At 42.5% G+C, this 13,954-nt stretch overlaps 1 protein-coding gene and 1 long non-coding RNA gene across 5 annotated transcripts in view; one reads left to right on the forward strand and one right to left on the reverse strand.

The window, feature by feature from the left end:
- Positions 1-10,352, reverse strand: part of LOC126991016 (oplophorus-luciferin 2-monooxygenase non-catalytic subunit-like) — an 18,530-nt gene extending 8,178 nt beyond the window's left edge. The window contains exons 1-3 of one of the 2 annotated variants that reach the window (XM_050849707.1): positions 9,589-10,352; positions 9,231-9,347; positions 8,698-8,872 (exon numbers count right to left, since the gene is read on the reverse strand). In XM_050849707.1, the coding sequence (XP_050705664.1) occupies positions 8,721-8,872; positions 9,231-9,347; positions 9,589-10,240 (921 nt within the window). In that variant the 5' untranslated portion in view covers positions 10,241-10,352 and the 3' untranslated portion in view covers positions 8,698-8,720. Of the gene's footprint in view, positions 1-8,697; positions 8,873-9,230; positions 9,348-9,588 lie in introns of those variants that run through there. The other variant, XM_050849709.1, reaches the window with a different exon arrangement.
- LOC126991017 (uncharacterized) overlaps positions 1-13,954 on the forward strand; it is a 35,028-nt gene that overhangs the window by 17,950 nt on the left and 3,124 nt on the right. For all 3 annotated transcript variants that reach the window (XR_007744978.1, XR_007744980.1, XR_007744979.1), the window contains exon 2: positions 9,564-9,712. This is a non-coding gene — a long non-coding RNA (uncharacterized LOC126991017). The remainder of the gene's footprint in view (positions 1-9,563; positions 9,713-13,954) is intronic.

Below are 13,954 nucleotides of genomic sequence, written 5' to 3' on the forward strand. Positions count from 1 at the left end.
TTGTCCTGGAGGACAGTTATTACATCCTATATAGAGCTAAAAATCAAGAACTGCAAGGCACAAAAGACCTGGAGGCCGATCCTAGGCTTCCTTTAATGTACTGAACAACTGTTTGTTTCACATAATGGTTGGAGTTATGTATGTTTGCAGGGGAGCCTGCAGACTCAAATATAAATCTTGTATACCTGGTCTTATGTGTCTCAATGCTAAGTCAAAATATAACAATTCTTGTAGGAGCTTTTTTCTTCCTAATGCCATAGTCTATACTAAAATGGCGCACAACTTGGTTCAATACATCTACAGCTGAATATAGCCTGTTAAAGGCAGATTGCATGGCATGCATATTACTTAATGATGTTGAGTTTTCCATAATAAACATTTAACTATATAAAATCTTTCTCAGTTAATGACTCTAGTCCTCTATTTTTTCATGAATAGCATCAACTTGAGCCTGGGTCGCGGTACCAAACAGGTTATTAGACATGGATCCTCAAAAAAATTATTTCCCGTTTTTTTTTTTTTCTATAATTCATAGAAGCATGCAGCTTGTTTTGAATAGTAGTCATCACATAGCCTAAAACTTTTCTTAGATGATGCAACAATGAATTGAATTCGTTTTCAAAATTAAAGAGTGTGTATTTTATTGCTTTTACAGCTGGATACTCAGGTGACATTTGAATAACATTTCAAGTAACGAAGCAGTTAAAATCCGTGCTTTATATAATGCAGCTAAAACATCTTCTGTGAGGCTAAACGGTACTATAGTCTCTGTCTGTGAGGACTATAATATAGATAGTATGTTGGTGTGAAACTTTGGCCAGCACGTGTTGGGGACTCCTGTTGTGTCATTGAGTCGTACACCGAAAGAATCAAATCAATCTGTGGTTTATTTCGTCATATTTCCGCTCAATTATTGCATTTTCATCCTTATACATTATTCCTGTTTTATATCGTATTAGTTTTGACACTACATTAGGCAACTCTTGTACCGTCGAAGAGCGAAGGCTTTATCTATGCCGAGGTGGTTCTGAGAGTTTGGGAGTAACCTGAGAAGGTAGGGCCTGTGCATCAGTTGTTTATTGCTGGTGTAGAACGAACACTATTTAATGTGTCATGAGTAGCAGTCACATCTCTGCTACGAGTTATCATTTTCGGTAGAATTTTTCTCAGCGATTTCAGGGTTGAGCAATGCAAAGAATAGATCAGTGTCTGTCTCTGGATTTAAAGGGTATGCTCGCCTAACCGTTGGACATTGCTGCACATCGATGCAGTCTTCATGAAGGATTTTTACTCTATCTGTGGGGACCGTTGAAACCTTACTAGTCCTGAGGTTCCTAATTTTTACCATTATATCACTGATCTTCTCTATTACCCTGTAGGGTTCATCAAAAATAGGTTGCAACTTTTTATTTACTTTTCTTTGTGGTTTCGTTTGAGGAACACTGTCTCCAACGTTGATAGTTTTGATTTTGTAGCTTTGTATTACTTTTCTATTTTTTCTCTACTTTTTTCAATGTAAACCTGGCATCTATCATAAACTTTCTTTGCAACTGCAGCCATTTCCTCTTCATAGGAGTAAATATCATAAACTTTCCTTGCATTACATCCATTTCCTCTTCATAGGAGTAAATATCATAAACTTTCCTTGCATTACATCCATTTCCTCTTCATAGGAGTAAATATCATAAACTTTCCTTGCAATTACAACCATTTCCTCTTCATAGGAGTCAATATCATACTAGGGCTGCTGATTTTTTTTTTTTTTCTAACATAGTGTAGGGTACAGGAGGATCTCTAAAAATCCTCTCTGTCTCTCTCGATAAAATAGGGACTCCTTTATGGTGCGATAATACGCAGCATTATAGGCCAAGATGTCTATAAGTAGCATTATATCCCAAACGGACACATTTCCTAGAACATTCTCCTCAAAATGTTAACAACATTATAATTTGCGCGCTTTATTATTCCATTTCCATTTGTATGGTAAGCCGTTATTCGCGTGTCGCACAGGTAGCTTCTAATTTATCTCCTGCATCACGGAATTAGCGAACTCTGAACCTTGATCTGTAACAACTGTCTGAGGAACACCGTGTACACAAACAACATCCACGTACAACGCCCTTGCCATTTCGCGGGCTTCCTTACTCCGTAAGGGTACTGTAATCAAATACCTTTTAAAAACATCAACTATGGGCATTACGTATCGAACCCCATTGTCCGATACACCCATGGGACCCACAAGGTCCATGTGTATTCTTCTAAAGGAGCGGTGACGTCTGGATATTGCCGCCAAGGAGCAGGGTGCAAGTTCCCAACTCACTTTTAAAACGACTACCATGACGCACTTCCTTACATAATTTTCTACATCCCGTTTCAGTCCAGTCCAGAAAGCGAACTTTCTACACCGACATAACGTAACTTTGGTTCCTCCGTGCCCTGCAGTGGCGACGAATGAGCCAGAGTTATCGCCTTGGAAATACTTGGGGGGTAGAATCACCACCTTAGTGGCTTCTCCGTACGGATTCACTAAAACACATCATTTATTTCCACCTGTAACTCTGACAGGGGCGGCATCTCACATTATGCCCATCTTCAACACAATATAACACATTTTCCACCTGTACCTCTAACAGGGGCGGCATCTCACATTATGCCCATCTTCAACACAATATAACACATTTTCCACCTGTACCTCTAACAGGGGCGGCATCTCACATTATGCCCATCTTCAACACAATATAACACATTTTCCACCTGTACCTCTAACAGGGGCGGCATCTCACATTATGCCTTTTTCTCTGAGTCTTTGCTCAATTTTCATTCATGGGGCTTCCTTCTTTTAGCATACTTATATGCTGGCTGCTCATCACGCAGCTCACTAATCTCCTGAATACTCCAGTCAAATGTGTGGCCAATACACTCACTATTCAGGTCCTTACATATCATATATTTTATTTTCTCATTTTTCGGCGCCTGTTTCTTTTTCTGCACTAGTGCAATACCTTGCCCCTCATTATCCACGTGTTCCACGGTTTTTGTTGTTCCCCATCCACAAACATTATCGCGCGTGTCCTTCTAATTCAATCTCAGTGTCCTGTGAGCCTTCATCCTTGATAAAAAAAAATCTGCTACTATATTTTCCTTGCCAGGCAAATGATTGATTGTGAAACCATACTCAGTCATGAGAGTCTGCCATCTAGCTATCCTGCCGTTGGGACTAGCTACCTGTAACAGCCATACTAAAGGTCTGTGATCCGTGTGGATCTCAACAGGGTAACCCAGTATTAATGGGCGGTTTACGTGTAACCCATAAATTACAGTTAAAGCCTCTCGTTCAACTATACTGTTCCGCTGTTTTGCCGTATTCAATTTCTCACAAAAAAAGATACAGGTCTTAGTTTATCATCATTATCCTGTTATTGCAATACTCCACCAGTATTGTAGTAGGACGCGTACTGTGACTGTACCAAGCATTCTATCCTTAAGGGTTGAGAACGCATTTTTGTTTCATTCGTCCATATGAGTGGAGTTTTATTTATTTATTTATTTATTTATTTATTTATTTATTTATTTTTTTTTTTTTTTTTTAGTGTACCTTTCTTCCCTTTGTAAATCTTTAGAAAAGGAGCAACAATTTGTGAATAATTTGCAATAAATTTGCGATAATAATTAGTCAATCCAAGAAATGACTGTAAATCATGAACAGTTTGGGGGGCCGGGACGTTTTTTATGGCCTCCAGCTTGCTAGATTGAGGTCTTATTCCCTCTGAGCTGATGGCATGGCCCAGGTAATTACTTTGTCCTTAAAAAAGTTACACTTCTCCATCTTAAGAGTCAGTTTTGGCTTCCTTTAAGCGATCCAGAATTTGTTTTAAGTTATCTGCGTGATTAGAAAATATATCGCCCAGGATAATAATGTCACCAAGGTACACCTGAACCTTGTTACCTAATAGTCCTGTAAGGACAGTGTTTATTATTTTCTTGAAGCAGGACGGGGCTGTTTTAAAGGGGAGGGAAGTAAATTCCCAATGTCCTGCTGGAGAAGAAAATGGCGTCTTCTCTCTGCTGATTTCATCTAGGGGGATTTGATAGTAACCCTGTTTCAAGTCTAGGCATGAAGAAAAAAAACTTACTATCTCCCAATTGATTGAGTATGGTAGTTATATTAGGGAGTGGGTACCGGTCGTCCCGTAGTGTTTTATTAAGTGCCCGGAAGTCCAGACAAAGTCGTAGTACTCCATCTTTTTTTGGCACTGGGATAAGTGGGGCATTATAGGGTGATCGCGAAGGGCGAATCACACCCTGTTGCTGGAGCGATATAAGTTGTTCATTTACTCTGTCATGATAACTGATAGGAATGTTATATGAACGCCTGTACACTACTTCATCAGTGTTTTGCTTGATGGTGCTTAAAAAAATAGGGCGTTACTGTTAATGGTTCTTGTTCTGTGGAAAACACTGTTATATATTTATCTATTAAGGACTTTAAGACCTGATTCTTTTTCTTCACTTAGGAATTTAGCGTCAACAATTTGATAGAGGCTTTTCTTCCTTACTTCAAGCTCTGCGGGCTTCAAGTCTGTCTTAACTGTGTCAGCGGTCTGTACACTAGATACTTGTGGCAGATCAGCGTATTGCTCATGAGTGACAGGCTTCACAAATCCTAACGTTGTATTATCATCTATCTTTACACACACTTTCAATATTCAAATACGGCACAATGACATAAGATCTTTGATTGTCAGGTGAAGGGGTTAACTTAACTATCCCTGAGCACAAGACTCTAGCCTGAGGAGTGCTAACACAAGGCTCAAATAAAGCTTCACTTGCCCGTAGTTGCGTCACTAGCGTTATGTAACCTGCCACCGATGCATGCAGTTGCAAAGGTTCCGCTGCTTGGCAACGTACGGCCTTATTTTCAGTAAGACCTTCTTCATTGCCATCTACATTTAGCTAAGATCCTTCACCTCTAGATATAAGACATATTTTTCCTGGCATAATTGTATGGTTTCCCCTTCTATTATCAGTTTTAAGCTTCGTTCTTTTGTTCCTCATTTAGTTGCAATGTTTTCAAAATAATCTCGTGCTACACGACAAATCAGTACTCAACATAATATGAGTCGGCAAATCTACATCGCGTGTTATCAATAAGTCTTGAAACTACTTTTTTCTTCCATATTAACTTGTCTTTTACCGTCATTTTCAATATGGTATCTTTGCACAGAGACAATATTCACGGGTTTCGCTTCACATTCATTTACTGCGAGCCCTAATTCTTTAATAAATTCATCCGTTAAAAACTCACACGCTCCTGTTTCTAGGAGCGCTGCCACTTTTGCATATGTGTTATCATGGTAGTGAAAAGGATCTGCCTAACAAAGTTACTCTTGAGTTATGTTAATTATAGCCTTCCTTTCATTATTTTTAAGGTCACCCTTGTTCGTTATAGCCTTCTTTTCCTTATATTTAAGTGAGGCGGTTACTCCTTGTTCGTTATAGCCTTCTTTTCCTTATATTTAAGTGAGGCGGTTACCCTTGTTCGTTATAGCCTTCTTTTCCTTATATTTAAGTGAGGCGGTTACTCCCTTGTTCGTTATAGCCTTCTTTTCCTTATATTTAAGTGAGGCGGTTACTCCCTTGTTCGTTATAGCCTTCTTTTCCTTATATTTAAGTGAGGCGGTTACTCCCTTGTTCGTTATAGCCTTCATTTATTATATTAAAGGTTACTCCCTTATTCGTTATAGCCTTCATCTTATTATATTAAAGGTTACTCCCTTATTCGTTATAGCCTTCATCTGATTATATTAAAGGTTACTCCTTCTTCGTTATGGCCTTCATCTTATTATATTAAAGGTTACTCCTGTTCGTTATAGCCTTCATCTTATTATATTAAAGGTTACTCCCTGTTCGTTATAGCCTTCATCTTATTATATTAAAGGTTACTCCTGTTCGTTATAGCCTTCATCTTATTATATTAAAGGTTACTCCCTGTTCGTTATAGCCTTCATCTTATTATATTAAAGGTTACTCCCTGTTCGTTATAGCCTTCATCTTATTATATTAAAGGTTACTCCCTGTTCGTTATAGCCTTCATCTTATTATATTAAAGGTTACTCCCTTCTTCGTTATGGCCTTCATCTTATTATATTAAAGGTTACTCCCTGTTCGTTATAGCCTTCATCTTATTATATTAAAGGTTACTCCCTGTTCGTTATAGCCTTCATCTTATTATATTAAAGGTTACTCCCTGTTCGTTATAGCCTTCATCTTATTATATTAAAGGTTACTCCCTGTTCGTTATAGCCTTCATCTTATTATATTAAAGGTTACTCCCTGTTTTGTTCTTCGCTCATTTTCCGTTTTTTCCACTGCAAGTGTGCATATTTATTTATTTATTTATTTATTATTTGTAGTAGATAACTGAGGGGGGCACCTACCCTGGCCTCCTCTTCCTCTGATTCTCTTACTTCACACATTTATTTTAATACTTCACACTATTGTCCACATGCTTAATTTTTTTTTTTCATTCTTGACTTTTTATCCATACCTCACACTTTTCTTAGTATTTCACATTTTTTCTAGATCACACTCTACACTTCCCACCTGGGGGACGCGGGTTAGGCTTTTATAAAATCACTCTATGGCTGCATGCCCGCCGCGGCACACTACCACCCTGTGAGGCGTAGAGCCCCGTGCTCCCCTCCAGCTTTGGGGTAACAATCCTAAAACAAACAAACCTGGGAGGCGGGACGCTGCCGCTGCCTGTCACCTGACACCCTCTCACTGAGGAGTGGATCACGGCGCCGGTGGAGAGAGACTGCCCATCCCTCTCCACTCCGCCCGGGATGGAACTCATGAATTCTGGGTTGAGTCGCGTGTGCTACCCATTGCACTACAGAACAACAGTGGTTGGCCAGAGTTTCCATTACCATATCGTCAAAGTCCATGTCCTCCGGAAGAACCATTAATTATATAATTAAATCGTCACTATTATTTCCGCCACTTAAAACGAGCAAAGCTTAATGAAAATAAGAGGCGTTTTCTCGTCAGAGTAAATTAAACAAAAGCACTGTAAGCATATGTCCCTATTTATCCCTATACCGCTGCCGCCAGTTTTAGACCCTTCTTTTCTTGTATTAAATCAACTCTTTTATCACTCATTAATTACTCCATATATGATCTCACCGTCTCGTATCCCTGGTAGCGTGATCCGGCTTAAGTTGTTATTGGAGACTGGAGTTCGGGGATAAACAAGGGAAAAAGAAAATATACATTTATTTAAAATTAAATGAAAGTAATTGCCTTACGCAATATTCTATGCTCAGACGATCATAACACTGGCATATTCAGCAATGGATGCAACATATGACAAACTACATGTCTTAAACATAATACTACAATATGTGCTCAGTTGTTGCCAATAATAATAACACTCGTCGTTCCACAAGCAGTGGTTTGTATCTCTCTGCTTACATCACAATCATTATGTACTCTCTTCACAAAATCCTACTACACATTCCTATAGTATAATCTACTACAAGTCACGGAAGCACCAAATACCACACCCAGTGGTTTTACCTTTGCTTTACATCGCAAACAAATAATCACAATCCTGTCCCACTCACAATCCTACTTCAAATCTCCTACATTATAATTTCCAGGACAATACAGTCGGTTTCCCTTAGATTCTCGAATTTCTACTCACGATTAAGATCACAACAGCCATTCTCGGCTGAGTGAGTAGCAGGTCTGCTTGAGGCGAGAACCAAGCTCGGTCTACCTATTCCACTGATTTGTAGGCCACATTTTTCTTTGCTTTAGGCGGACTTACATCCTTGACACGCCCTTAATTTTCTACATAACCAATGGCCAATACTTCCTGTCACACCCATCTGCTCGCTCATTATGTTGTATTGTTTTACTTTTCCTGCTATTCGTGAGTCAGTCTTAAGACACTCCCACAGTGATTTTTCTGTTAAATTATTGGCTCATAACATGTCGCCACGACTGACGTCACGGGTCAGAGTCTTTTTCAATGGTTGTTCACACTTTCTGACCACGCCTACTGGGTATCTGTTTTCTGTATCTGAGTCTGGGTATCTGTTTTCCTTAACCCTCGTTGTTTCCCTCTTTGTTAGTATTTGTCCTATGAGATGTTTACTCTGTACTGTTATGGCTATTCCTCTTGTTTGTTCGTTTTCTGGGTCCTGACAGCGCTACCCTTACCTGCAACCGCTCCTTATTGGTTCAGTGACTTGAATGACTCGACGTATGACTTACACGACCCTTATCTGCATGACCCGTGTGTATATACGAGGGTTAGGTTACTCATGACCTTTCACTAGTTGATATCCCTATTTGTAAGGACAATCCCAACATTGAGAAGAGAAAGGTTGAAATAGTTCATATGAAAAGATCAGAGAGACAGGCAAGATCTGAGAGGTTTTAGGCTGTGCTTGAAAGGGTAAGAGCAGCCCCTATTGCTGTGACTGGTGGAGTGAACGTTTGTACCCACGCAGGCTAAGGAACGATGGATGGTTTTCGATGGACACAGACGGAAACTTTTGCCGAGGAGTGTGTGGGCATCTCAGCAGGAACATTAATCACTCACACAGCTTTATTTGAACAATATATATTACGGAAACTCCTGAAGATCAAAGCCAAAGAGAATGAAAGAGGACAAGGAAACACTTCACGGACACGTTTAAATGTATTAGAAACTATAGGGTAGCGCAGTGGTCGTCGAACCACGGCTTGGGAAGGTCCGTCATCAGGTTCCCCCCGCTACACGTGGTCAGACTGTTGAAGACCCTCATGGCTGACGAGTCTAGAAGCAGCCAATACACGTCACAGCCACACACCAGCGGGTTGTCTGCGGGAGGAAAAGGACACTTGTTTCAACCTTGCCGGCCACCTCCTTCGCTCTGTACTGCTCCACTGCGTGATGCAACAGTACTGCTACTTTATACCGCTACAGCTGCTGCTGCTGCTACTGACAATGATTATACAAAGAATACAATTAAGAAGAGGAAGAAGTAGACTCTACTGCTACTACTACTACTACTACTACTACTACTACTACTACTGATGATGATGATAATAAAATAAAAATAAAGAAAAATAATGATAATAATAATAATAATAATAATAATAATAATAATAATAATAATAATAATAGTAATAACAATAAAAATTATAATAATAATGATAATAATATTTCAACAACTCACGTCTCATGTCGATGGCGTCGTAACGGGTGAGCCGAGACACGAGTTCTCCCCAATTCCCCTGCGTCAAGTACTCGATCTGGTTGTTGGTGAAGGAGATGATCCCGCTGTCGCTCAATCCTGCAAGAAGGGGAGTGTAAGGGACCTAGACTGTGCTGGAGGAAGGGCTGAGATGATGCCAGTAGAGAGGGAGGGAAGAAGAGAGTTAAGTAACATTGCATGACTTTAGTCCGGACTATTGTGTCAGAAATGGTTAGGGGGAAACGTCTTCCTTCAGTGACCCGTGACCCTGCACAGCAGCTGCCTGTCGAGGTCATGGCCTGGCACAGCCGAGAGGTGCAGGGCCTGGCGCCACACTCACCCGTTACGGAAAGCGGGTGGATCTGGGAGAGGGAGTTCCCGTCCAAGTACACGGCGAGGAGCGGCTGAGACAGCGTGTTGATGAAGTCCTCGATGAGGGTCCCCGGGATGTCGTTGTTCTGCAGGTACAGCGTCTTGAGGTTACTGAGGTCGAGGAACACGTTGGGCGGCGTCGTGTCGCCCAGAGCCATGTTGTTGAGGCGCAGCACCTCCAGATGGGGAGAGCCTGTGAAGACCGTCTCGGTGAGTATGAAGCCCGTGTTGCCGGATAAGTCCAGGGTGGTGAGAGCTTCCGTCACGATGTCCGGCATGACCCCCAAAAGCTGGTTGTTCGCCAAGTTGAGCTCTTTCAGCCACACGTACAGGTCCAGCGTCTCGAAGGGGAACTCTCTGATCTTGTTTCCTCTCATGTTAAGGCGCACCAGCGTGTTGTGGGAGTTGACGATCGCCTCTTCCTCCACCGTCTCGATCAACGTGTTCATAACGTCAATCTCCTTGAAGCTCACTGGACCGAACACTCCAGCAGGCAGATCGTACAAGGTACTGACAGGGGTTAAGGGATCGATGATGAGTCGCTCAAAGTCATTGAAGGCGAACGGCGTCTGGAATATTTCTGTCAGCCTTGTACTGTCCTCGACGTTGGAGCAGTCCATGGTTATTTCAAAACTTGCGGAAGCGGTGCATATACAGGGGTAAATAGCACCTTCTTCCGGGCAGGGCCACTCCGCCGCCCAGAGAGGCGCGGCGCAGACCACCAGGGACAGGAGTGACCGGAGCAGCGACATGGTGGAGGAGGCGAAGCTTTGACCCGGCCACTCCCACCGCCAGCCTTTATAAAGCCCCGTTATCTTATCGCGACAGACTGCCAAGGCCGGTAACGCACCGCACAGGACTTTTGCACACACACACACACACACACACACACACACACACACACATACACACACACACACACACACACACACACACACACACACACACACACCACCCCCATTCTTCCTCTTTTCCCACCTTTTCCCACTCCTCCCTTTCCTCGTCTCTGCCTCCCCTTCCCCTTCATCCCTCTCTTCCTTTTTTTATCCCTCTCTTGGCTTTTTCTTCCCTCCTCTTGGTATCCTCCTCCTCCTTTTGTCACTCTCTGTATGTCCCTTTCCTTTCACCTCTGCATATCTCCCTCTCCTTCCTTTCTCCCTTCATCCCTCTCCTCGTCTCTGCCTCCCTCGCTTTGTCCTCACATCACCTCTCATTTGCCCTTTCGTCCTCTCCCTTGTAACCAGAATCCCCCCTTCGCTGCCTTCCCCTCCTCTCGTCACTCCCTCCCTTCTTTACTCCTCCCTGGAAATCCCCCTTTCGTTTCCCTCATTTCCCACACCTTTCTGAGAATCACCTGTACCTGTTTTCATGGTTATTACCCACCTCCCAAATATCTTCACTTTATCGATCTTTCCCCCCTTCCCCTCCTTCCCCCTTTTCCCCATCCCCAGCACTTTCAACCAGGCAGCACTACAGGAACCGATCGTGCACGCTTCCCGTCTGCCGGAGCTCTCATACGGAATCTGACGCAAACATGAGCCAGAATTTACCAGTGTCTACATCTTAGTCTTTCTTTTTTGCATATGTAGAGAGAGAAAAACTGTTATGTGTATATTCATTTTATATTGGTTTATTTTCGTTTTCAGAGGAAGTGTCTAGTTGTCTCAAGCTTTCTCTGTTTTATTTTCATTTTTTTATTGATATCTGCGTTCGGGGTTTGCCTTGTCTCCGTTCGTTTAGTTTGTCTTCATTCCATCGTGGCAGAGGAGCTTTTTCGTAATCGTGTTCAAGTCAGGTTTTGATTCTATAATCAAAAAAGGTGTGATGGTGGTGGTCGTGGTGGTGGTGGAAGTGGTGGTTTTAGCAGACGAAACTCCAGTAGTAGTAGTAGTAGTAGTAGTAGTAGTAGTAGTAGTAGTAGTAGACTAGTAGTAGTAGTAGACTAGTAGTAGAAGTAGTAGTAGTAGTAGTAGTAATATTAGAAAAATAATCAGCATGGAAGTATGTTGTTTATGGTCAGATGCGTTGAGTAGTGTGATGTAGTGTAATGTGGTATGTTGTGGCTGTTGTGATGACGATGGGAAGTGCATTGTCATTACTATAGCACCACCTGTAGCACGTCATCCCGAAGAAGGGAAGGAGGGATGCTGGGAGAAAAGGGGCGAAAGAATGGAGCAAGTCAAGATCACAAGAAGAGAGAGACAGAAGGAAGGAGGGACGCAGGCAGGGAGAGACAAACGGGCTGAAAAAATAAAAGGAGCAAAAGGAGGATTGAAGGAGCGAGTGAAGTAAGGAGATGTACAGAGAGGGAGACATACAGAAGATTGACTGAAAGGAGAGCGAAGGGCGAAGGGATGGGAGGGTGAAGAAATACTAAGCAGAAGGAACAGAGAAAGGGTGAGAAATAGTTATACAGTTATGCAGAAAGTAACAAAGGAAGAAAGCAATACAAGCAAAGAGGAACAAAGGGAGGGAAGGACACGTACAAGGATTAAAAATTGAGAACAGGACAAGGTTAGCGGCGAAGAGAGGACACAGACGAGAAGTGACAAGGGACAAAACAGAAGAGGGGGAGCGTGCTTGGGTGGCATGGAAGGGCACGGTGACCTTGTAGTCTGGCCATGAGAGTCACCTCGCTGCGCACAGGCCGAAGGGAATCAAGCACCTGCGATGAGATAGCTGACGGAGCCGCAGCGGGAAACTCACGTAGATGCATTAAATCCTCCCCTGCTGACCTCACCCCTCGCTGACCCCTGACCCTTAAACCTTTGATGAACTTAGATTTGCTTAATGGCTCGACTGCATGACTCTTGATGAAACGACCCTTAAACGCTACCCTTAGACGTTTGATGACCTTTGATTTGTGTAATGGCTCATCTGTATGACTCTTGATTAAACGACCCTTAAACGACCCTCAAACGTAGGATGAACTTAAATTTGCGTAAAGGCTCGGGTGTACGACTCTTGATTGAACGACCTTGCTTTATATGCCCTTTGGCTAATTGGCTTTATGACTCCTGTAGAATAATAAAGGAGAAGTTAAGGACATACGCTAAAGCTGCGCGTGGTCTCTGTGTTCATTTCCGTGACATTCGTCCTCAAGAATTATAGATCTAATATAACCGTTCCGTCTCTGACTCAGCCAATGGAAGTAAACAATGCAAGAATGGCAAATGCTACGTAGGGAATAAATGTGAAACTGCCGGCCTCTTGCAAGGTTTTGGGGCGTCAACTCAAATCATCCAGCTTCATACTATGATAAAACATGTAACTGCAAAAAGCCTCTTGAATCCTATGATACAGAGTGTGAACCTTCTTCCTGACTGTAGCAGCGTGACGTCTCTCTGTATGTGGCTGTGTGGAGGTGGCAATTTCGCTGAGGGTAGAAGAGAAAAAAGGTAAAGGGAAGGAGGGGTGAAAAATACTGTCCAAAAGGAAGAGAGAAGGGGCGAGAAATAGCTATACATCTATACATCTATAAACCTATCAACAGTGGTGTTCCTGAGGGCTCTGTTCTATCTCCCACTCTCTTTCTGCTGTTCATTAATGATCTTCTTTCCTAAATGAACTTTCCAGTCCATTCTTACGCCGGTGACTCGACTCTGCATTACTCAACTTCTTTTGATAGAAGTCAACTGAACAGGAACTAGACGATTCCAGGCTGGAGGCTGTAGAACGCTTACCCTCAGACCTTACTATCATTTCCGATTTGGGCAAGAAGAATCTGGTGTCCTTTAACGCCTCCAAAACTCTATTTTTTCACCTATCCACTCGACACAATCTTCCAAACACCCATCCCCTGTTCTTCGACAGTACTCAACTGTCACCTTTTCTGCACTAAACATCTTCGGTCTATCCTTAACTCAAAATCTCAACTGGAAACTCCATATCTCCTCTTTCACTAAATCAGCTTCCTCGAAGTTGGGCGTTCTGTATCGTCTCCGCCAGTTTTCTCCTCCGCACAGATGCTGTCCATATACAGGGGCCTTGTCCGCCTTCGTATGGAGTATACATCACATGTGTGGGGGGGCTCCACTCACACAGCTCTCTTGGGCAAAGTAGAGTCAAAGGCTCTTCGTCTCATCAACTCCTCTTCTCATACTGACAGTCTTCTACTTCTTCAATTTCGCCGCCATGTTGCCTCTCTATCTTCTATCAATATTTTCATGCTGACTGCTCTTTTGAACTTGCTAACTGCATGCCTCCCCACCCTCCCGCGGCCCCGCTGCACTCGACTTTCTACTCTAGCTCATCCCTATACTTTCCAAACCCCTTATGCAAGAGTTAACCAACATCTTCACTCTTTCATCCCTTACACTGGTAAACTCTGGAAC

The sequence above is a fragment of the Eriocheir sinensis genome, unplaced genomic scaffold (genome assembly GCF_024679095.1).
Source record: "Eriocheir sinensis breed Jianghai 21 unplaced genomic scaffold, ASM2467909v1 Scaffold23, whole genome shotgun sequence".
Classification (NCBI taxonomy): Eukaryota; Metazoa; Arthropoda; class Malacostraca; order Decapoda; family Varunidae; genus Eriocheir; species Eriocheir sinensis.